Source organism: Syngnathoides biaculeatus, chromosome 3 (genome assembly GCF_019802595.1).
Source record: "Syngnathoides biaculeatus isolate LvHL_M chromosome 3, ASM1980259v1, whole genome shotgun sequence".
In the NCBI taxonomy this organism is placed as follows: Eukaryota; Metazoa; Chordata; class Actinopteri; order Syngnathiformes; family Syngnathidae; genus Syngnathoides; species Syngnathoides biaculeatus.
The window spans coordinates 16,406,961-16,431,975 of NC_084642.1; the positions used below are offsets into that span (position 1 = coordinate 16,406,961).

Here is a 25,015-nt window from a genome sequence, read left to right on the forward strand (position 1 = left end):
AGGTGGGTGGCAAGACGAACAGATATTACAACCACATTGCATTATGACCAATGACCATCAGATTGAGTCCACAAACATCTGCCTAAACTTCGGGAGGTTGGCCGTCCTGTGTGGAGTTTTCATGCTGTTTGGGTGTGTTTCCCCAACATTCCCAAAAAGCTTAATCGAACTCCCTTGCCCATAGCCGTGTGTGTATATATATTTGTTTCTCTAAAGGTGCCCTCCGATTGGAAAAAAAAAAAAGAATGAATGAATGAACAGCCGTAAGAGGTTGACATCACTACGGATGGGGAATACAACATCCTCTACATCCCACAGGACGTGTACCTGACAGCTGAACAAGCATGTGGGTAAAAATAAATAAATAAACACAGTCAAACAAGGAAATGCCGTTTTAAAACTAATTTAGACCCATCTATTGGAGTGAAATTTAAGTATTTTTGAAGGGAAATCTCATTCCAAACGCACTATCAGATGCAATGACTTCACTTTGTCGCCTGGCGGCGCCATGTTTAAATTGTGCAGAGTCAAGAGTTTTAGTCTTCTCCTTTGATTCGCTACGACTTTTCGGGAGACTAAAATAAGAAAATACGACATTAATACTTGAAGAACGTGTAAAAACGGGAGACTTGGGTTCCTGACTTAGCTGCCTCTTGCATTAAATACCAGGCTGGAGTTGGACTTGAGTCGTAACTTTTAGCGAAACACAAGCTGGCCATGTAGTGGCCGAACACTTTTCTTACCATGGTAGGACAAAGACGAAAAAGGTACAAAAGTGGTCGCGTTGTCTTTCCAGTACAGTCGACGTTGCCTTCGGGAGCAGTATTTTTTTTTTCTTATTGGTTGTTCTTCCTCTTCTCCCTCCAAGCGAGCAGATAACGGTGTGTTTTGGTGGTTTAATGTCGCTTTGGAGCTTTATCCAAGTGCGCGGGTGCGTTCCATTGATTTGGGACGCGTCCTTTCCTTAACCACTCCTTGCTGCTTTGGCCGACGGTGATGTCATTTCGAGGAGGCGAGTCCCGACCCCCACTTGGTTAACTGCTTGGTGTCTACGTCGAAAACTGCAGTCTATGAAATGCCCTGTGAAGCATTTTCTTAATGTAAACCTCATTTTTTACGAAGCGTCATTAAATGTGACACGTGACTACTGTGTGCTATTTTAACTCAATATCTCCGACGGAGAACCAAATTCTATTGTTATATGTATAACAATCGCGACGATCATTAGTTTGTCAAGTTTGGATAACCCTTCCTGACCTAAATTTGAATAACACGACATGATTCATCTGTCTGGTATCACATTTTCCTTCAAGACGCGGGGACGGAGGACCGCAAACTACATAGTAGGAATATCCATTAAGTACATTGATTAATATACACTTTAAAAACACAATAAAACGTATATATAATATTTAGATTGGATATTTAGATGATGCCAGTTGACGTGGATTTTTTTTGTGATGACTGATTTAAAAAAAATGAGTGATAAATTTCCTGACGTGAACATTAAAGTGAATGCAACATACACCACGTGACTCAAATTCAGGAAGCGAATCCAGTGTCAACACTTACGGTAAGCGTGCACTTCTTTTTTTATCACCGCTATTGCTAAAGATTTCCAAAGACTTATTACATTTGTAATCTTGCTTTCATCCAATTAAATATCACTTTGAAATCGCATGAAAATGTATATCTGCGAGCGAGAAACCGCGTCTTATAGGAACGTACCCTTGATGGCACGTTTGCTAACATTGCATCGCCTTTTTTACCGCACTGAAATGTAAAATTGGGTCCAAATAAAGCACTAAAGGGGTTTGAGCACGATAAGCGATCAAGCTCTGGTTGATGTCTTCATTGTTTACCTGATCTCTTCTCCCCCTCCCCCCCACGCATCCAGATGGCTTCCTCCGACTGGCATCTGTCCCTGAAGCTGCTGGATCATCCCAAATCTACCTTCCACTTCCCGGAGATGATGCCCGGGGACGTGGCCCCGGGAGGTTACAGAGTCGCCACCCTAAAGCAGCTTGTGGCCGCTCACCTCCCAGACTCCATACCCGACCCCGACCTCATAGGTGCTACGTAGCTTACAACATAATACAGTATATACCCTGCTTGGAGACGTGTCTTATTTTTGAGCATAGCCCGGCAGGCAAGCACCAGATTTGGATCCATGAGTTCATATCTCATTCCAGAATTGGTCCATTGTGGGCGTAAACTGAAGGACGACTTCACGCTGGATGCCTGCGGGATTCAACCGGGCTCTACCTTGCATGTACTGAAAAAGACATGGCCAGAACCTGAGAGCATTGCAGGTGGGTCAGTGTTGTCCATTTAAACTAGGCACCAACCCTATACATGTCTGTTGTTTTTTTTTTTTTTGTTTTGTTTCAGAACCTGTGAACAGAGCCACTGCAGCCAGGGAGTTCCGAATGCTCCACGCTGCCCTGCACTCGCTGCACTCCACTTACAGAGACTCAGTGAGTGGGGCGTAAAAAACACTTTCGATACACTATTTTGTGCCAAAAAAGCGAGACAAACACACAACAGCTTTTATACAGTACACTGACGTCTAAAGCATCACAAGAAGCCAAAGAAAAAGCTAAATCTCCTGCCCGCATCCAGGTGTACAAAATGCTGACCAACAAGGAGTCTCTGGATCAGATCATTGTGGCCACACCGGGACTCAGGTCCGACCCGGTGGCTCTAGGTGAGACCCGATCCTTCTTGTTCATTGATAAGAGTATGCAAATACAATACATACCAATAGATTGGTAATGTGCTCCAGGCATTCTGCAAGACAAAGATCTCTTCGTGCAGTTCACCGACCCCAACTTGTTGGACACGTGAGCGCTCCTTTTCGTCCGACTAAAAGTATGAATGCAGACCCTGAACCTAACATTGACTCCTCACAGACTTATCAGCGCTCACCCGGCACTGGTCAACGCCATCATCCTGGTGCTGCACTCCGTGGCAGGAAGCACGCCGGTGCAGTCCGCCGCCGCCGGCTCCTCCGCCTCCTCTTCCCGCAACGTCTCAGCCAGCTCCTACAGTGACATGCCCGGTGGGCACATTTATTTCTTCTGGCGTTCGGTGTGTCACATCAAACAATATTACCGGAATTCCCAGCCTACAGAGCGCACGTGGTTACAAGCCTCACCGAGTAAAGGAGATACCATTTGGTACATACACACACCGCAGCTGTGTAAAAGCCGCAAGTGGCCACATTTAAACCCACATTGCAACACGGGAGATTTACAAAGAAAGACGGTACACTGTACAGTTTAACGCTAGTGCGCTGCTAACGCTAGCACGGCGCTAACACTAACAGGGCAGGTTAACATAAATCTTACCGGTAAATATCACTGAGGCGCGCCGGTAACACAGCAGCAACATGCTAGCACAGCGCTAATACGGCCGGTAAAAGTCACTTCCTCAGCACATACATTCCACCGGTCTCATTCTTAGAGTGCCCCCTTGCGGCCGTTAGAGAAAATGCACAAATTATCCGCATCACTCCATAAACTGCAGGGTTGAAAGCGTGTGGAAAAAAATGTTACAGCTTGTGGGTCGGAAATTCCGGTACACTAAAGTCCCTGTTTCTTAATTTTCTGAAAAGTAGCAGCAATTTTTATTTTTTTGCCAGATTTCTTTCACTGCTACTCCACCTGTATGCAGAAAACGAAAATCATTCCAACAAACGTGTATCAACACTTAACATTGGTTTTCAAAGCAATCTGACACACGGGGGGGCTGTTAGCAAGCGGAATTTCTGACAATTTCAAAATATTGTGCGACGCTAACTTAACATTGATTATATTTTGTCACTTTTTAAAACAATCTGTGGCACTGTTATCAAATCCCCAAAGTTTGCAGTGATTTGAAATTTCCCACAAGTCTGGCGACAATGTGGTCTCGTCGGCTTTTCCTAAATTGTTCTTCTGCGCTAGGTGGCTTTATGTTCGAGGGCATGTCCGACGACGACGAAGACTTCCAATCTGTGAGGTTTCGCATGCTTCCCAGCGTCAAACATCTTTTGAAGCATCTATTCTTAAAAGTGTCATTTTCCCCTGCGTGTAGCAGGGCAGCCCGACGGGCCCTTCGAGCAGAGCGGGGGCCTCGGTGGGCATGCGGCCGCTCTCTCTGAACCACAGCGGCGCCACCGGCCCTCGACCGATCACCCAGAGCGAGCTAGCCACGGCGCTAGCTTTAGCTAGCACGCCCGAAAGCAGCGCAGTGACCCCAACCACAGCCAGCCAGGTAAGGATGAACAGTAAAGCATCGATCACAATAATTTTTCATTACGTGAATCCTGAGAATTCTTATGATTATTTGTAACTACTCTACACTTTAACTGTAGGCCGAGCCCTCGGGCGGCGGCCCCCCCATGCCAGCGGGGACCCCCGTCAGCAACGACCTGTTCAGCCAGGCGCTGCAGCAAGCCCTCCAAGCCACCAACATGTCCGCCCTGCAGGTAACGGCACATTGACGGTGAAACGCCGAGATGCGAGTTAACAGAAGGCGGCGCGCGGGTGATGCGTTCAGGGTCGCTGGCAGTCGCAGATGCAGCAGCTCCGGGACATGGGCATCCAAGATGAAGAGTTGATGCTCCGAGCGCTGCAGGCCACCGACGGGGACATCCAGGCCGCTTTGGAACTCATCTTCGCTGGGGGACCGGGACTGTGAACGCGGACCTGGACTCAGAGCCTCCACATAAACGATAAACGTTCGTTTTGTCATGACATTTACTGTTATAATATTCTCGTGCTTTGTGTCGTTCACTACATTTATAATAAATAGTAATGTGGATGTTTTCCAAGCGCCTCTTGTTTTCGCACCCTCAACTCACCTCTGTTTAGTGGAGGGAGCACTTTAAAATTTGAGCATATAACAATAGACAACTGAACTCTACAAAGGACTGTTGATATCTCGTTTAAAGAAAAATGTGATAAAAGAGCCTTAATTATAAATAAAGATGAAATATTACAACCCCATCCATTTCCTGAGCTGCTTATCCTCACAAAGACAATGGTAATATAGAGTGCTATGAAAAAGTATAGGTCCCATTCTCAAATTCTCGTATTTTCCCCCACTTTGGCTAAGATCTTTGCCGCCTGGACACTCCTGGCCAGGTTCACCATTGTTCCGTTTTAGGATAATGGCTCTTCTTGTGGTTCACTGGAGTCCTAAAGCTCTACAAATAACTTTGTAACCCATTTGAGACTGATAGATGATGTCATATGCAGAACTTTACTTCTTGACTGTTCTGGAATTTCTTTGGATCTTGTCATTTTGTCGCAGCTGTTTGAGAACTGATATTTTCAGGACATGTTCTGCTTAATTGATGTTCATGTTCTTAATTGATTAACTCTACTGGTAATCTCTCTTGGCTGTGATCACTGAAAATTAACTTAAAAAATTGTGATTAGCCACAACTAATTTAGACGGGGGGGGGGGTTACTTTTTCAATAGGTAATTTTGAATAGTTTTGTTTAAGACAGTCAATGAAATCACATTTAAAAACAGCATTTAAGATCACTTGGGTTACATTTGTCTTATATTAGGATTTGTTTGAGGGGAAAACTATGCAAAAACATAAGAATTTGATAACGGGTCCAATAATTTTGGAAATTTATAAGGAAGAAAAGCAGTTAAATTACCACACAAAACAAATCTTACTCTCCTGAGATAATTTTCACGAGTGAAGACTACCTCAATAAATAAATGGAAAAAAAAATTTAGTTCAGCAATTGATAAGGTAAAATGAATCCATCCCGACCAGGATTGATGAGAATCTTAATTTTGTTTAATGGGAAGTGGCAGAAGTAGCTCGTAGTGAGTTTACATACTGTATTAAACACAATTAAATGGACACAAAACACACATTATCTAACGAATAAGACTAATTTATAAGACGTCCAAAATCATTTAAAACATTTGAGTGTAATTGTAAACGATGAGTCCTTTGCTGCTCTTTTGTTGTTGTTGTTGTTGTTGTTGTTGTTGAAACGATTAAGATGTTATGAACCTAATGGAGTAGCTGTTCATGCAGTTATCAGGTTTGTCCAGGAGATGGCAGTATAGTTGTATTTTTTTCCAGCCTTGTATTAATCCGGTGTGTGTTACATACTTTAGCATTCAGCAATACAGGTCTAAGAGCTTCCTCCCAACAGGGATAACCTCCAGAACATCTTCAACCCTCGTGAGGATAAGCAGTACGGAAAAGGGTTGGGGGTGGCAAGCCTCCCAGCTCTACGGACTGGGGTTCCTGGTCCCGCCTGTGTGGGGCTGGCAATTCATTAAATTATTTTCACATGTTTTGAAAGATTTAAATCCATCCATTGTCCAAGCCGCTTATCCTCACGAGGGCTGCGGGAGTGGCAGAGCCTATCCCACCTAACTCCAACGACTGAGATTCCATCACGACTAAAATGAGGTCACTAACTTGGCAATTCACAGAAGACACATTCAATAGTTCTTTTTCAAGCTTTTGAAATTGGACAAATAAAGTAAATCATGCATCTGTGAAGAAGCCATTTTGGAAATGGGGTTTTAAAACGGGGTACTGGTTTCAAAGTAGGGTTTTAAAAAACGATTTCATAGTAGAGATTTTAAACGTGGTTAGGGTTTCAAAGAATGATTTTAAAACACAGGGTTATGGTTTCAAAGTAGGCTTTAAAAAAGGGTTACGTTTTCAAAATCGCGCTCAAAACAGGGATAAGGTTTCAAAGTAGGGTTTAAAACAGGGTTAGGGTTTAAAGTCGTGTTTTAAAACAGAGTTGGGGTTTCAAAGTAGGGTATTAAAACACAGGGTTAGGGGTTCAAAGTAGAGTTTAAAACAGGGCTAGGGTTTCAAAGTAAGGCTTAAAACTCTTTCAAAGTAGGGGTTTAAAACACACAGGGTTCCCAAGTAGGGGTTTCAAAGCAGGGTTTTAAAACACGGGTTAAAGTTCCAAAGTAGTGTTTTAAAATGCAAGGTGAGGGTTGAAAAGTAGGTTTTTAAAAGACAATTAGGGTTTCAAAGTAAGTTTCAAAACAGGTCAGGCTTTCAAAGTAGGGTTCAAAAAGGTTAAGTTTTCAAAGTAGAGTTTTAAAACGCAAGGGGAGGGTTGAAATGTAGGGTTTTAAAACACAGTTACGGTTTCAATGTGGCGGTTAAAACAGGGTTAGAGATTCAAAGGGCATGACTTAAGTAGATGGATACTTTCTGTTTTGTAGGCTGATTAATCAGATAGTTTGTTGAGTAAGCCACGTAGACCACTTTCTGGTTTGTTTGCTTAGCTCGAAGGCTGCTTCTTTGTTTGTTTGCTCGTTAGCTACCAAGCTACCTGCTCTGCTTTTAATTAGCTAACAGGCTATTTTTGTCTCACTCGCAAGCTGTTTCTTGCTTTGATTGTTTGTTCAGCAAGGAGGCAACTTCCAGACATCTTTGTATAAATACAAGGCTAATTCCTGGTCTGTCTGTTAATTAATTATTGGTGTCCATCTTCGTTTTACCTGGCAGGGTACTTCCTGGTTTGTCAATGACTTTGCTACCAGGCTATTTCTTGTCTGTTTGTAAGTTAGCTACCAGGGTGCCCCCTGGCCAGTTTGTTCGATAATCGGGATGGAACTACCCGGTTTGGTGTAACTTAGCTACCAGGCTACTTCTTGGTGTGTTACGTTAGCAGACTATTTTCAGTTTGGTTTGAATAGCTAGCGGGCAAATTCCCAGTTTTAGTCTTTTAGCTACTTTGTGGTTTGTTGACTGGTTGTTAGCTACTTCCTATTTGTGTTTAGAAAGAAGGCTATGTATTTGAAAAAAAAAAAAAAAAAACTAGCTAACAATCCCCACCACATTTAGGCTTGATTGATGTGCGTGTTTTCCAGTCAAGAAGAAGGTTTTGGTTATGCCAACAGTAGTCGCGTCATGTGTAAATGTTTTCTCTAATCAAAGCAGAGCAGGCGAGAAGAACAATTGCCGTCCACATGGGAGCACCTAGACAAGGAAGAGGGGACGTGTTTAGTGAAAGAAGGCATCATTAGCATAATGTCTGGTACCTGAGATTGCTTTCTGTCACCGCGGTGGGTGCAGGTGGACAGCATGTCACTTCTATTCCCTCAAAGCTCCAGTCAACTGCTTTCAACTCGGGCTTTTTTATTTATTTTTTTGTATTATATCCTCCATCTGGGTTCTTTCTTTTGTGTACAATAGCTCCTCTGATGCATTTCATGCCTTGATGGAAGAGGTGGAGATCAGGTCTCGAGAGAGTCACCTTTGGAACCTTGGAATAAGAAATGGATGCGTGCTTGCGTTTGAACTCATTTGGAGAGAGAGCACAATCCAAGGCAAAAGTCGCAATGCGGCCTTTGTTAATGTGTACAAAAGCAGCCTGGAATGTTATTTAGCCTTTAGTCAAATTGCATGTGCAACAGGCGACCTTCTAATTTGTCCGAGTGGCAAATGTACCGTAATTTCCGGCCTACAAACCGCTACTTTTTTCACACGCTTTCAACCCTGCGGCGCTAGCGTTAGCGCACCCGATTATAAGCCTCGGTACATGCTGCGGCGACCCCTCACGGGACAAGCTGAAAGGGAAAGAAGAAGAAGAAGACACAGAAAGAGTTTAACGCTAGGGCCGCGCTAGCTTCTGTTTATTTTTATTTAGTTAGTAGGCTACTTTGGCTGCCTTGTTTGATAGTATGCTCCCGTTTTTCTCATTTAGCTAATTAGGCTACATTCTGTGTTGTTTGTTAAATATTAACATTTTAAGTCAAAGCAGTACATGTACCGATACGTTTGTTTCCTTTGTTAGTTATCAGGCTGTTTCTGGTCTGCCGATAATGGCTGACTTGCTGACGTTATTTTACAAATGTAGTTTTCTGATGTAGCAGACGCTTCCATATTCCCTCCAGTATTTGCGCCATCCACTCAGATGTTGAACGTGTGTACTTGATGTTGTACGCGTGTGTCTGTGAAATGAGTTTAGCGCAGTTTCACGTTTCCAAGTAGATCAATACGCAACTCTCAAGGGGCTGCCGGTAGCGATGGTCCTTGACTCGATGTAGCGGCCTCTTGCTAATATGGAGAAGCGTCACCATGGCAACTACACCCCGCCATCAAAAACACACAATTACTCACCAAATAGTTGTAATAAACCTTTTTCTTTTATTTATTTACGTAGATGCCTCTGCGTCCCCCGCGCTTACGATACATTCAGTATATACATTTGGCCATGAGGGGTACGCTAGACAAACATACACGCACGCACGCACACACACAATTTAAGACACTTTAGACATAAGAGATACTCTTTCCACAGAGAAACATTTTGCCCCCAGTGGATTGCAGTCTCTTTTCTCCAAAACTAAGGCCTCCCCTCGAGTACTATAACACCGGTCTGCAAGCCTCTATCGACATTCATTCATATTCTCTCTGAATCTTCTCTCTCATAGGTCCACTTAAAGTTCTAGTAAAGCTGCAGTGAAGCTGTCCTCACCGCGACGCGACCCGGTTGGACTTTTTGAGCAGGTCAGTCATTTTCATGGACCCCCTTGGGATGCTTGGTACCATTGAAACGCCAGTCGTGAGTCATCCGGTTGCATAAAACACACTTAGAAGAGATCCGGATAACGCTCTAGAGTCCAAACACTCGCTTGTTAATTCCCAACCACTTGACCATTTGTTGCGGATTTGCTCACCAAGCAACTTTGTTAAAATGCACCTTCGTTGTTCACGCAAGAAATTCAACGCAAATGATTGGAAGACCACTGATCTTGTTTTGGGGGCCATTGTAGTTCACCTCACCTTGTCTATGGGATCGCAATGTTAATGTTTACTTAATTCGACAAAATTATGAGTACATTAAAAGAAGCCTACGATCGTGTCATGAGCAAGGCTGGACCATGGTCAAGAGGGGCGTGGCCTGGCCACCGCTCTGGGCGGTATCACCTCTGACACCTGTCACAGCTGTTTTCCATGTGGACTCTGATTAGACAATGTATTTAAGTTTGGAGTTTTGTCACGGCTGTTACCAGTTTGTTACGTTCACTGCCAGTTGGATTCTCAACCACAGAGTAATTGTAGTGTTGAACTATCCTCGTCACTGTGATTCTGTGCCCTTTGGTTAATCCCGTCCTGTTAAGATTATTAATTTGCCCCATAGTCATCAGATGTTGCTGAATGTGTTTTTGGATCCTACCTAGCCTAGCGTTTTTGTGCCTCTGCCTTGTTTTGGACTGCTTTTTGGTATCGACCCGCTTCCCAAATAAAACCACGTCTAACATCAGGTCCTCGTCTTGGGGTCCTGCATTTGGGTCCGCCCCCGCATTGATGGTTCGTGACAGATAGTGCTGCCCCTCACAACTCGGAAATTGACCCCAAAGTTTTCCAAGGACAACGCGATATTTGGCGGTAATGGATGTCTGTGGCAATGTCACTGCTAACTTTTAGAACTCATTAGTAAGATAACTGAACATAAAATTAGGATATTGGACCAATAGAGAAAGGTTTGGTAGTCAAACCGTACAGAAATTTATCCAAAAATGGGGAAAATTTGGTCCTTGATGGAAATGTGCCTCAGTTGTGTTAGATAGCATTATTAATGCAAATTAAATTTGACGACATTCGCATAATGTCATATTACGTATGTTACGTTTGACCTTTGGATCTCGAAGGTGTTGGTAGTTAACTGATTTGGAAATTTACTGAAATATTTTACAAGGGGAAATACGGTCATCGCAGAAATGCACATTTCTGAGCTAGCAATGCTAATGCTTACTAATTTAGGATGAATTTTATATAACCAACAGGGGTGAATTCATTAAGATCACCTCATGAATTTACTTTAAAAGATTCTGAGATGGAAAATATGCTCCGAAAAGCACACACGAATTCAGAACTGGGGCAATTTTCTTTGGCTATGTTGTGTGGACAAACCTCTCTAGGAAAATGTTTATGATAAAGATAGAGCAAAAACGAAGTTAAAGGAACATTTTTTTTTTTTTTTTTTACAAGCAATTACCGTAATTCCTGGCCTACAGAGCACACCTAGTTATAAGCCTTGGTACACAGAAAAAGTTTTATGCTAGAGCGGTGCTAGCATTGGCACGAGGCTAATGTTAGCCAGGTAAACAGGTGCCCTATCAAATAAATCAAGTAGCCTACTAATAAATAAAAATAAACAGACGCTAGTGCGGCGCTAGCGTGAGACTCTTTCTGTGTCTTCTTCTTCTTTTCCTTTCAGATTGTCCATTAGTGGTCACCACAGTCTGTACCGAGGCTTATAACCAGGAGCGCTAACGCTAGCGCTGCATTTAAAGCGTGTGAAAACATTTGCGGCTTGTAGGCCGGAAATTACAGTAAATAGTCAATAAAATCTACAGTTTAAATACTTTATCACGGAAACAGTTTGATCCAGAACTTCAAAAAATGAAGTAACAATAAAATAAATGTTGTTTGTATGAGATATTATGAACAACAGCGACTTCTATGTCTTCTTTTTGGCCAGTTAACGATGTTTGAATTTTACTTGGCCCAGTTTGAGTTCTGGAGTCAAGCAGATTGAAGGTCCTACAACTTCAAGTTCTGAGAGTGCACTGTAGGGGCATGATTTTAAGAATTGGACTAACAATACAATCATTCCTTAGTTATGTTATTGCAGAATCGAAGCGGTGCTTGGTGAGCAAACTCCAAAAAGTGACTGCGATTCTTAAAGCGGTTCAAATCAGGACTGTTAAGAGTTTTGAGTCCTTGTAATGGAGACGTGAATGCATAAAGTTCCAGTTTGAATGTTCATCGACCCGCCCCACGACGGGTCAGGAAGAGTTGGGCCCAAACGTGACGAGCAGACAAGAAGAGCAAAACGTAGAACACCACGGGAGTCATCCCGGAGAACACAATCACGACAAAAAGGGGCGGCGAGTAAGCCCACCAATAAATTAGTCATGGAACAATCGTCCAAAAGCAGGATTGCAGTCAGCTGATCTCCGTGCATTATAAGGCTTCATTCAACCAAACGCTGGAAACTGCACAGCATCGTAGTAATGACTAACACACACCAAAGCAGGCCTTGAATAGTCCTTTTTTTTTTGTCTTTTCTTTTTTTTTTTTTAAATCCAAAATGAGTGATTCCATTTTAAGGAAATTGGGAAGGAGAGAGCGGATCGATGCCGGCCGTCCCACTGTACCTATTGATCCGCAGACAGACGGCTGAATGGCATTGATTTTCTGAGGTAGACAATGCGGGCGTTGGGGCAGGGTGCGGGGGGGACAGCTCCTGGCTTAAAAAGGGGGGTTAAGCTCCACCATTCTGGCTTTTTGGATGGGTTAACCCATCAATCATGCGGCTCTCTGCAGCCTGTCTTGCCACTTACGCCGTCATTGGCATTTTGCGCCTCCCCCTCGCCGACGGATGGGGGTGAGTATGGATGATGACGGGAAAGAGAGATCAACGCAAAAGCCGGACCCCCCCCTCAGACATGGCCAATTTTCACTTTCCCCCCTTTGCAGAATCAACTAGGGATGGGAATGTTTACAATTAGTGGCTCATTCAGTTTTCAGATAAAATGGTGACAAAATGGAGTACTGTATCGTACTTGCGCTGAACCAGCACCACTATCAACTAGCTTACTGTCTGAAGAAGGGAACATATCAGCTCAGGCCTACGACAATAAAAGGACGAGACGCAGTCTCGTTTTTTTTTATTGTCACACATCCTGAGGAATGATCTAATCCCATTTCTACAAACCACAATTTCAATGAAGTTGCGATGTTGTATAAAGCATAAATAAGGAAAGAATACAATTATTTGCAAACCATTTTCAAACTTCATTCAATAACGCAGTGGTTTTCAAACTTTTAGGGGTGCGCACCCCACTTTTTGCTGGCACTGAAAATTGTAAAATCGGGGGTGTGATCGAAACAATCTGGGCCCTTCGTCAGTAGGCTGTGGCCCCACGGCAATAAACAATATTCAATATTCTTTAACGAATGTTATTGTTTTTTGTAATTATTCTCTCACTTTGAATTTGATGCTTGTAACATATTTCAAAAAAGCTGGGACAGGAGCAACAGAATGGGTAAGTTGAGGAACGCTCAAAAATACCTTTTAGGGACATCATACAGGTGAAAGGGTTACCGTATGTTCCGCACTATAAGGCGCACCGCAGTATAAGGCGCACCTTCAATGAATGGCCTATTTAAAAATTTTTGGCATATATAAGGCGCATCCCATTACCGTAAAAGGCGCAAAGAATAGACGCAACAGTAGAGGCTGGGGTTACGTTATGCATCCATTAGATGGTGCTGCACTAAAGGCTCAATATTGATCCATATATAAGATGGACCGCCAGGTTTTGAGAAAATTAAAGACTTTTAGGTGCGCCTTATATTGCGGAAAATATGGTAATTAGAAACAAGTAAGTGTCATGATGAGGTATGAAAGGAACGTCCCCAAAAGGGGTCAGTTGTTCCCAAGCGAGGGAGTATCACCACTTTGTGAACAACTGCGTCAGGAAAGAGCCCAACAGTTTAAGAACTGTACCTAAATGTACAATTGTAAGGACTTTAGGGATTTCATTATCTACAGATGTATATTCAAAAGATTCAGAAAACCTGGAGAAACTGCTGCACGTACAATAGTGTTTAAAATAAGAGTAGTCTGATGTGACTAAGCAGATTAATTCAGGTTTTCAGTATTTTTTTCCTTTTTTTTGCTACATGTTAAACAAGTTACCAGTAGCTGCAGTAGATTCTCATAAAACGAACAAATTGCCCAATTGCACAGCAAAAACCTAAAACTGTGGATTAATCTGGTTAGTCAGTTAGTCACATTAGGCTGCTATTATTTTGAACACTACTGTAAGTGGCAATTGCCGAAAATCGACGCCAAACGTCCGTGACCTTCGATCATCCCTCAGGCGGCACTGCATGAAAAAAAAAAGGGCATCATCGTGCAAAGGATACGACAAAGTGGGCTCGGGAACACTTCATAAAAGTGTTGTGAATGTTGTCAGTGTCAGTTTGTCGTTACATCTTGCCATATATCAACAACACCTAGAAATGCCACCCACTTCTCTGGGATGGTTTCTCATCTGAGACGGACTGACACAAAATGGAAAAGTGTGGTGATTTGAACAGTCCGTCTTTAAATTAGTTTTTGGAAATCATGGATGTCGCGTTCTCCGGTCCAAAGAAGAAAATGATCATCCAGATTGTTATCAGCATAAAATTTAAAAAACATCATCTGTGACTATATGGGGGTGTATAAACTTGCACTTCTGTGAAGGTAGCATTAATTATGAAAGGTATATACAGGTTTAATATATGCTACCATCCAAGCAACATCTTTTTCAGGGACATCCCTGCTTATTTCTCCAAGACATTGCCAAGGCACATTTTGCATGTGACAGCAGTGTGCCTTCATAGCAAGAGTGCAAGTACGAGACTGGCCTGCCAGCAGTCAGGACTTGTCTCCCATTGAAAACGCATGGCACATTATTAACCGCAAAATGCGACAATGTGGACACCGGACTGTTGAGCAACTTAAGTAAGAATGGGAAATCATCCAAGAATGGGAAAGAATTCTGCCTATGCTTCTACAAGTAGTGTCCTCGGTTGTTGTTAAAAGGAAAGGTGATACAACACAGTGGTAAACATGCCCCTGTTCCAGCTTTTTTTTGTTCAAGTCTAAAACCCACAGTGTCATTGTTCCTTTTTTTTTTGGCACCCACCCACTCATCATCACATAGCATTGTTTTGATAAATACTCCACTGGCATTGAAATGGAAGTCCAGAACTTCAAGAATGCTCTGATGTCGGTTCTAATTTGTCTAAAGCACACTAATTCAAGGGTTTTGCAAGTTAGAAGCCTGTTATTGAAGCATCGATGCAATTAGACTTTCTCGTGAGAACTGCCTGAAAAAGAAGCAAATAAGCCACAGCAGTTTTCTTGTCACCGTTTTTCAAAAAACATCAGAACATTCAGGGATACTTTATAATATTGTTAACATTGTTTTTAAAAGAAATGTAGTTCATTGCCCATCCCTAGTATGAATTTTTAAGAGAACTCGAGTTTTTCAGATGACAAGCCTTGCCAAATGTAGGTGGAGGCTCTCTGTGGGACGGCCAAAAATGTGTGTCTGTCATAAATTAACTAAAAAAGCCACCGGAAAAAAAAGAAGGATCCGTGGTAATCTGTCAGACAGTGAGGTGAGTCAGAATCAGCAGTTTTGGGGATTTCCCTTTCCATAATGGACATGTTGTTTTTTTGTGGGTCACTATAGTGTCCTGATAGCGACAGGGTACAGCAGGGACATGTGCTCGGCCCCCTTGATGGGTAGCTTGCGGCTGGAATAGAAGTGGATGATGTCAGGTACGCTGTCAAAGGGGCAGCTGTTCTGGCCCAGGATGTACTTGTTCTCCTTGGTCCTAGAAAGCTTCATGTGCATAAAGCCTTGGCTGCTCCTGAGGACACACAAAAGCACAAGAGAGGACGGTTATTGAGCAACACAACGAAGATTTGTACTTAAACAGCAAGTCGTGTGCCTGGCATGGGGATGAGGCTAATGAACCCTTAGAATAAATCACGTAAACTACAGGAGTAAAAGCAAATCAAGAGGCTCATTGCACGCTTCCACCAGCCTCTAATCAATACCTTTTGCAGTTTCTCACTAATCCTGTGTTTACAAGTAGAAAATTACCATTCTGAGTCAACCCACAGGGAATACTCTACTTTTAATATTCCATTCATAAAGTGAGAAACAAAGTACATTATTCTGATTATTTACTGGTCTTGGAAACTAATATCTCTAACAATGGTATTGAAAACTGCCTTGGCATAGCAGAGGTGGTATTTATCTGTCTTTCTGGAAGAATGTGGTCAAAGACTCCATGACAGTATTTGAAGTCCCTAATCAATAACTCCTTCCCTAACGTCTAATACCAACCTTTAAACCTAAACCCTAAACCTAAACTTATATCCTATCCATGACGCTCAGTAATAATACTAATCTGTGTTGAAACAACGGTGTCAGTTTTCTGCATACAACATGAAAGAAACTCGGTTTCAAATTGTACAAAGCGCCAGTGCCTATGCTTCATTTAGACAATGTGCAAATCGGGATGTGAAATTTCTTCTTTATCTAGTATTGTAACTGGAACCCCAGGGGTGTCCTTCACTCTTATCATGAACAAACAGAAATTGCACAGATAACAATAGATCTTTAAAAGTATGGGGTTCAAACTGAGGGTGTTCTAAAAAAGGCAATGCTCCCAACATGTGGATGACTTCCTGAAAATGTACACATTATTGACAGACGAGGCCGCTGTGTAACGTTTCTAGAATCGAGCGGCGTAAACATCTCTGTGACTTTTCCGTCATTGAGTCTCCAGAGTGCCGTTAATGAGTTCAAACAGGAACATTTCTGTCTCTATCGCCACTTATGTTAGTCTGCGAGAGCCAGCCAGGAGACCTCTTGATAAAAATAGTACTACAAAGTGCTTTTGATGAATCATCAGTCCCTCACAGGCAGATGCTATGTTACATGAGGAGAGACACTGAAAACAGAACAACACTTCAGAGTTGTTTTCTTTTTTTTTTTTTTTTTTTAGATTCCCCAGATGATTTTCTGTCAAATGTTTGGACTCGTTGATGCACAATATTGTCCTGCAGAGACAGCTACAAAGACAGCAGTGCTCACTACGGTGCTGCCATTATCCGAGTGGTGGATAGTAAGGCCCTACCCCACACCGAGCGAAGCGGTTGAACGCCACTGAACTGTTGCGAACTCCAAACACTAACTCATAATTACTAACCTTAGTTCCCAACTTTTACCCCAAACTCTGACACCTTGAACCTAAGCCCCCAATTCTAACCTATATTTTTTTAATTCCTATCTCCTACCCTAACCCCTATTTCCGAACTCTAATTCTCAAACTAAACTTAACGCTAAATGGAACTCCAACACTAACGACCAACTCCTGGTTTGTAACCCTGACTTATACTCCTAAGTCCTAATTGAAATTCATCCATCCACATTTTGTACTGCTTATCCAGGTCCAGGTTGCAGGGAGCTGTAGCCTACCCCACATTGTGGATTGGTCACTAATTGTAACCCCAAAATTTGGATAGCACAGTTATGGCCAAAATAATATTTTGATCAATATAATGGGGAAAATAATTTTACAGTGGAACATCAGATTTCGTATGTCTGGTTGTACAAATTGGTTTTCGACCCCAAAAAAATCCACATGGGGCAGTACCGAGACGAGCTGCTGCGTGATCACGCACCTTCACAAGTTCTTCTCAAGACTGTTTCTTGTTATTTTTCCAGTATTTTCTTTGCCTTGGCCCCCAAAAAAGAAGACAAATGGGAATTTACTCTTTGGAGGTTGGGAACAGATTAACCTCATTTACATTATTTCCAATCAGAAAATATGTTTTGGAGGTTGAAAAACTCAGACTTTGAAGAACAAATTCTGTTCAAACTCCAAGCTTCCACTGTATTTCACTACTTTTTAACAAATAATATAAAAGAGTTTTCAGTTCATATGAACCTTTAAATAAGAATAAATGATAGATACTAACAAAAGTAAAATATCACAAAAAAATTAAATGTTAGCAAGGGCTAACTGAAAAAAATGTGTTATCACAAAGTGCAGATATGAATTGCAATTCAACAGAAGCAAATGCAGTTAATGCACAGAAGGCCATACCATCCCTTTATTTGAAAATCCCGGTCGTCAACATCGGGAACTGTCATGGACGGTACACCCCCAGTCTCTGGTCGACCATTGTTCAGTTGTGCAAGTCAATAAACTCTGACATGACAGATGTGATTTTCCTCACAATTTATTCTGTCCGTTGTTTCATTGCGGTCAGGCCACAAGAAGTCAAGGCAGTCGGTACAACGATTGTTAATAGTGTCTTACCATGATGCCTTGCTTCACTGCGAAGTTTCTGAGATGTTCATCTTTAAAATAAAGCTTCATATTACTACATTGGACATCAATTCCATTTTAAGATCTCATTTTAAGTTGGTGCCGGAGCTTCATAAAGCCTTAACAACCAGGTGTTCACCTCTTGGTTGGCTGCCTGACTACGTTCCAGTCACTGCTGCAATTGAAAAACTTTTCATATTCAGCAGTGCCTGATTTTAAATGTAAAATAAATAAATAAATCCCTGAGTATGCGGCTCATTTCCTCATGGCAGCCAAAATCACGATAAAATTATATTAATTGTAGAGCCCTACCCCAAACCCTAAATCTTAACCTTAACCCCTCAAAAAGTATATTCCCATATTATTTTCTGGAAAATGTTTGAGGTTATAAATATACAACATTGTCCTGCATAGCAACAAGGACAGCAGAGGAAAATAGGACAGGATTTGTCTCATCAAGATAAAGATCGGCCACCACACGTGGCGAGCTTTAAAACTCTGATTGGAAACTGGTCGTCCGCGACGATGGCGTTTTATCTCCCTGCCTTTGACATTCCGTGATGTCGCATAAAATGACAACGTGGGTGTTGAGAATCTCAGACGTCAAAATAAAAAAGACAGTCTGTCAAAAGATAATGATCCTCGACAGAGACGATAACCTTTTAAAACTTGACTGAGCGTCAAATGTGCTGTGGGTATCCTTCATTTCACATGAGCACAAATTGAATTACTCTGACACCATTCTGTACAACACAAGATTGCTGCACGTCACCTCTGACTACTTCAGGAGTTCGGCAGTACAATGCCAACACTCATCTGAAAGACTGTGGTTTTGGTAGTTGTTACTGTTCTGTTTTGCAAACAAGATAACAACCAAGTTTTATTTTTAGTATTTTCCGCACTATAAGGCGCACCTAAAAGCTTTTAATTTTCCTCAAAAGCTGACGGTGCGCCTTATAATCCAGTGTGCCTTATATGTGGATCAATATTGAGCCTTTAGTGCAGCTCCATCTAATGGATGCATAACGTAACCCCAGCCTTTACTGTAGTGTCTATTCTATGCGCCTAATAATGTGGTGCGCCTTATATATGGGAAACGTTTTAATATAGGCCATTCATTGGCGGTGCGCCTTATAATGCGGTGCGCCTTATAGTGCGGAAAATACGGTAACTCTTGAATCCATTTTACGTTTAAACAATGGGGTCTACGTATGTTGGTAATTTCAGTTACATGATCCCTAAATTCTGACCAACCTAGTCTACGGTCCTGAACTGTAACTCCTGATCCCAAACCTTAACCCACACGAGCTCCTAACCTTAAAACCAGATCCTGGCCCTACCCCTAACAGCTGCCTCAACCAATCTAAACCTAACTATAACCACCTATTGATTTTACATTTTTTTATAGGATAAATATTGGATGACGCAAGCCAGGCACGGGACTTATCCTTGCATCTCACCCAGTGCAGAGACGCATGACCAGGCTTGGGTGGCTAACGTCTAATTTAGCCCCCAGCACTAATTTGGTCCTTGATCATTTTTACAAAAATAACACCGCTGCCGTTAACACTGTCCTTGCACACAGATCACTTGGACTGACTACGGTGGAGTTTCTTTAGACTATTGGGATTTCCAAAGCTTCCTGTAATGTTTTGTTGTTTTGCTCTTCATGTTTTTCAAAGTACTAACACCAGTAAATGTGACGAAACTCCATATGTAAGACTGAAAAATCTGGTAATAGAGTAGTCAGTAAGGTGCGTGGAGAATGCAGCCCTATGGGGGCACAAACCAGTGCAATCTGTAGGCCGGTCCCAAGCCCGGATAAATGCAGAGGGTTGCGTCAGGAAGGGCATCCGGCGTAAAAACTGTGCCAAACAAATATGAGCGTTCATCTAAAGAATCCCATACCGGATCGGTCGTGGCCCGGGTTAACAACGCCCGCCCCCGGCACTGCTAACCTGCAGGGCGTCGGTGGAAATTCAGCTACTGTGGGTCGAAGACAAAGAAGAGGAGGAAACCGGATCCAGCGTCAGAAGAAAAAGAGGAATGCACAGAGCCTACAACTGAGTGTAGGGACTTTGAATGTTGGGACTATGACAGGAAAAGCACAGGAGTTGGTTGACATGATGATTAGGAGAAAGGTTGATATTCTGTGCATCCAAGAGAGCAGGTGGAAAGGTAGTAAGGCTAGAAGTTTGGGAGCAGGGTTTAAATTATTCTACCACGGAGTAGATGGGAAGAGAAATGGAGTAGGGGTTATTTTAAAGGAAGAGCTGGCTAAGAATGTCTTGGAGGTGAAAAGAGTATCAGATCGAGTGATGAGACTAAAATTTGAAATTGAGGGTGTTATGTATAATGTGGTTAGCGGCTATGCACCACAGGTAGGATGTGACCTAGAGTTGAAAGAGAAATTCTGGAAGGAACTAGATGAAGTAGTTCTGAGCATCCCAGACAGCGAGAGAGTTGTGATTGGTGCAGATTGTAATGGACATATTGGTAAAGGAAACAGGGGCGATGAAGAAGTGATGGGTAAGTACGGCATCCATGAAAGGAACTTTGAAGGGCAGATGGTGGTGGACTTTGCAAAAAGGATGGAGATGGCTGTAGTGAACACTTATTTCCAGAAGAGGGGGGAACATATAGTGACCTACAAGAGCGGAGGTAGAACCACGCAGGTAGATTATATTTTGTGCAGACGATGTAATCTGAAGGAGGTTACTGACTGTAAAGTAGTGGTAGGGTAGAGTGTAGCTCGACAGCATAGGATGGTAGTATGTAGGATGATTCTGGTGGTGGGTAGGAAGATTAAGAAGACAAAGGTAGAGCAGAGAACCATGTGGTGGAAGCTGAGAAAGGAAGAATGTTGTGCGGCCTTCCGGAAAGAGGTGAGACAGGCTCTCGATGGACAACCGAAGCTCCCGGAAGACTGGACGACGACAGCCAAGGTGATCAGAGAGACAGGCAGGAGAGTACTTGGTGTGTCATCTGGTAGGAAAGGGGAGAAGGAGACTTGGTGGTGGAACCCCATAATACAGGGAGTCATACAAGGAAAGAGATTAGCGAAGAAGAAGTGGGATACTGAGAGGACTGAGGAGAGGCGAAAGGAGTACATCGAGATGCGACGTAGGGCAAAGGTAGAGGTGGCAAAGGCTAAACAAGAGGCATATGAAGACATGTACACCAGGTTGGACACGAAAGAAGGAGAAAAGGATCTCTACAGGTTGGCCAGACAGAGGGATAGAGATGGGAAGGATGTGCAGAAGGTTAGGGTGATTAAGGATAGAGATGGAAATGTGTTGACTGGTGCCGGTAGTGTGCTAAATAGATGGAAAGAATACTTTGAGAAGTTGATGAATGAAGAAAATGAGAGAGAAGGAAGAGTTGAAGAGGCAAGAGTGAAGGACCAGGAAGTGGAAATGATTACTAAGGGGGAAGTCAGAAAGGCACTACAAAGGATGAAAAATGGAAAGGCAGTTGGTCCTGATGACATACCGGTAGAGGTATGGAAGCAATTTGGAGAGATGGCTGTGGAGTTTTTGACCAACTTATTCAACAGAATACTAGCGGGCGAAAAGATGCCTGAAGAATGGAGGAAAAGTGTTCTAGTTCCCATTTTTAAGAACAAAGGGGATGTTCAGAGCTGTGGGAACTATAGAGGAATAAAGTTGATGAGCCACACAATGAAGTTATGGGAAAGAGTAGTGGAGGCTAGACTCAGGACAGAAGTAAGTATCTGCGACCAACAGTATGGTTTCATGCCTAGAAAGAGTACCACAGATGCATTATTTGCCTTGAGGATGCTCGTGGAAAAGTACAGAGAAGGTCAGAAGGAGCTACATTGTGTCTTTGTGGATCTAGAGAAAGCCTATGACAGAGTACCAAGAGAGGAACTGTGGTACTGCATGCGTAAGTCTGGTGTGGCAGAGAAGTATGTTAAAATAGTACAGGACATGTATGATGGTAGCAGAACAATGGTGAGGTGTGCCTTAGGTGTGACAGAGGAATTTAAGGTGGAGGTGGGACTGCATCAGGGATCAGCTCTGAGCCCCTTCCTGTTTGCAGTGGTAATGGATAGGCTGACAGATGAGGTTAGACTGGAATCCCCTTGGACCATGATGTTCGCAGATGATATTGTCATATGCAGTGAAAGCAGGGAGCATGCAGAGGAACAATTGGAAAGATGGAGACATGCACTGGAAAGGAGAGGAATGAAGATTAGCCGAAGTAAAACAGAATATATGTGCGTGAATGAGAAAAGTAGAGGGGGAAGAGTGAGGCTACAGGGAGAAGAGATAGCGAGGGTGGATGACTTCAAATACTTGGGGTCAACAATACAGAGCAATGGAGAGTGTGGTCAGGAAGTGAAGAAACGGGTCCAAGCAGGTTGGAACAGCTGGCGAAAGGTGTCTGGTGTGTTATGTGACAGAAGATTGTCTGCTAGGATGAAGGGCAAAGTTTACAAAACAGTGGTGAGGCCGGCCATGATGTACGGATTAGAGACGGTGGCACTGAAGAAACAACAGGAAGCTGAACTGGAGGTGGCAGAAATGAAGATGTTGAGGTTCTCGCTCGGAGTGACCAGGTTGGATAGGATTAGAAATGAGCTCATTCGAGGGACGGCCAAAGCTGGATGTTTTGGAGACAAGATTCGAGAGAGCAGACTTCGATGGTTTGGACATGTTCAGAGGCGAGAGAGTGAGTATATTGGTAGAAGGATGCTGAGGATGGCGCTCCCAGGCAAAAGAGCGAGAGGAAGACCAAAGAGAAGGTTTATGGATGTGGTGAGGGAAGACATGAGGGCAGTTGGGGTTAGAGAGGAAGATGCAGGAGATAGGCTAAGATGGCAAAAGATGACACGCTGTGGCGACCCCTAACGGGACAAGCCGAAAGGAAAAGAAGAAGAAGAAGAAGAAGAAGTAAGGTGCGTGGAGGTTGTGAGGCCTGGGTAGACAAAACACATACCATGAGGTCAGAGAATTGACTGGGGAAGGCGTTGTCATTCTTTATCAATAATGCAGTTCACGGACGTGCCACCACTTGGCCTCATCTATCTTTCAGCAACATGAGACACAGACCATCCTCACCTTGGGCCTTCCGTTCAATCTCAGTGGCCGCTGGGGAGCTCGCCTCATGTTGAGCGGAGCTGAACTCGTCATCGCATGTGTTTCTGAGGCGCATGACACTCCACCAATCAGTCCAAACAATGCTTTTGAGGGCAGGCCTGCTCTCGTGTCACAACCACCAGAAATGATGTCGCCTGATGCCCTGCAGCACCAATTATTACAGAAGTAGCCTCGTGAAGGTATTGTAATGTCAAAGATCTTTTTCTCAGATATTCAGGTATGAATTATAAGGACTTTGGTTCCATACATTGCTGTAGACTTCACACGACTGGTTTAAAATTCTGCTGTATTCACAAAGTCACTAAGTCTGATTCGGATGCCTCTAGGACGCCTCCTGGTGAGGTGTTCCGGGCATGTCCCACAAGAAAGAGACCCCGGGGACGGTCCAGGACACGCTGGAGAGACGATGTCACTCGCCTAGTCTGGGAACGCTCCGGAAGAGCTGGAAGAAGTAGGTGGGGAAAGGCAAGTCTGGGTATCCCTGCTGAAGCTACTTACCCTGCGACTCGACCCGGAAAAGCGGTAGAAAATGGATGGATAGATGCATGGATGGATGTATTCACTAAGTCACAGGGGTCAGACTGGTGGCCTGGGGGCCAGATACGGCCCGCCACATCAGTTTATGTGACCCTCGAAAGCAAATCAAAATTGTTGACTGTGTTCGGGTGTAATACCATTGAGATAGCACAAGTTGAAAAACATGTTTTTGCAGGCCTCTGCTTTCAAAATTGGTCATACATTAATGTGATGTGTATACTCTATGGAGTTACAGTATATGAGGTAATCTTTCATTAAGTAGTTGTAGCGGCCCTCCAAGAAAAGTCCTAACTTCAATGTGGCCCATGACAAAAATGAGTTTGACACACCTGCACTAAGTCATAGTACACATACCGATACATACATTGGAAATCGTTGCTCCCTTTCTGATCAAATTCAGCAAAGAGCCAACTGTCCGATGTCTTCAAAATATTATCCTGAGGGATTATTCTGTAGTTGAGGGGTGTATTGAGAGTGAGTTTTCCTCCCTGATCTGCAGGGTGGTCAAAGGATATTACACCTCTGAGAAATATGATGTTGTGTGGGGGCCAGGAGAGGGCAGTAAAGTAAGTGACTCTTGTTTTGACTACCAGCCTCTCAATGCAGTGAACCCCCAGTTTTGTCATAGGTCATATTCAGCGGTAGAAAAACTATATTAAAAAAAATGTACGAATAGTTTTACATCTCCTACAGGCTTTAAAAACATTCATATAATTGCCATGTGGGATCTAACAGGGTTAAGTCGTTCACTATGAGTGAGGCCTTAATTTGTACAAACACGTTTGCGAGCCGCAGTGACTTTAATTTCCGCCTCGACTCTTGCTGCCGTCTTTTATGGGGGTCGTGCAGGTTATCCTATGCAAAAGCTTTAATATCAGTTAGCAGCAGCCACCACAGCTCCAAGGCCATCAATAAATTTAGGTTACTGCACTGGCTGCATATCCGCTTTAATGGCTGCTTGGTCATTATGGAGGTCCAGCTGGACACTTTTGTGATGTGGATTAATGGCAGCTACAGCATCCAGAAAGCGTGCTCATTTCTTTTTTCCAAAATAAATGATCTGAAACACTCACATAGTGCTCATCTAATTGTTTTAGTGCAATTTTCTACTATCCCAAAAACTCAATACCATGATGATAGTAGTTGTGCACCTATTGATTCATCTTTTCGTGCCAAATATTGAATTTGTGCTTATTAAGAGTGCACTGTTCTTCGGAGCACTTGGGAAATTAAGATGGCCATTTTCAGCATCAAAAAATACCAATTTGGCAAATAAAAGTTTTAAAAATGGGACATATTATGGAATATTGACTTTTTAAACGTTTTTATACAAAGGTCACAGGAGTGCCATATGAAAACAAAGTAACTATTTTGTTACCTGCCAATTTTGGAAATGTGTGACTGAGCCATTCTGCACTTCTGTGTCACTCTTCTGAAA

General features: G+C 42.9%; 3 protein-coding genes across 9 annotated transcripts in view; 1 reads left to right on the top strand and 2 right to left on the bottom strand.

The window, feature by feature from the left end:
* Positions 1-880, bottom strand: part of cd276 (CD276 molecule) — a 97,657-nt gene extending 96,777 nt beyond the window's left edge. For both annotated transcript variants that reach the window (XM_061814589.1, XM_061814590.1), the window contains exon 1: positions 744-880. The gene's annotated coding sequence lies outside the window, so the exon portion shown is untranslated. The remainder of the gene's footprint in view (positions 1-743) is intronic.
* LOC133498121 (ubiquitin-like protein 7) lies at positions 877-4,812 on the top strand. Of its 4 annotated transcripts, none has more exons than XM_061814587.1 (11): positions 877-1,012; positions 1,898-2,072; positions 2,193-2,312; positions 2,392-2,477; positions 2,623-2,707; positions 2,786-2,843; positions 2,913-3,061; positions 3,948-3,997; positions 4,078-4,257; positions 4,358-4,471; positions 4,543-4,812. In XM_061814587.1, the coding sequence occupies exons 2-11, from the start codon at positions 1,898-1,900 to the stop codon at positions 4,681-4,683; spliced, it is 1,158 nt and encodes a 385-aa protein (XP_061670571.1). In that variant the 5' UTR covers positions 877-1,012; the 3' UTR covers positions 4,684-4,812. The 4 variants fall into 4 exon arrangements, with proteins under 4 accessions (XP_061670571.1, XP_061670568.1, XP_061670570.1 ...); XM_061814584.1 differs by having other exon boundaries at positions 960-1,100; XM_061814586.1 differs by having other exon boundaries at positions 960-1,100; positions 4,081-4,257.
* A 4,318-nt stretch (positions 4,813-9,130) lies between these two features.
* The window catches only part of LOC133498127 (SH2 domain-containing adapter protein F-like), a 122,523-nt gene continuing 106,638 nt past the window's right edge, over positions 9,131-25,015 (bottom strand). For 2 of the 3 annotated variants that reach the window (XM_061814594.1, XM_061814593.1), the window contains one exon: positions 9,131-15,442. In XM_061814594.1, the coding sequence (XP_061670578.1) occupies positions 15,256-15,442 (187 nt within the window). In that variant the 3' untranslated portion in view covers positions 9,131-15,255. The remainder of the gene's footprint in view (positions 15,443-25,015) is intronic. The other variant, XR_009794199.1, reaches the window with a different exon arrangement.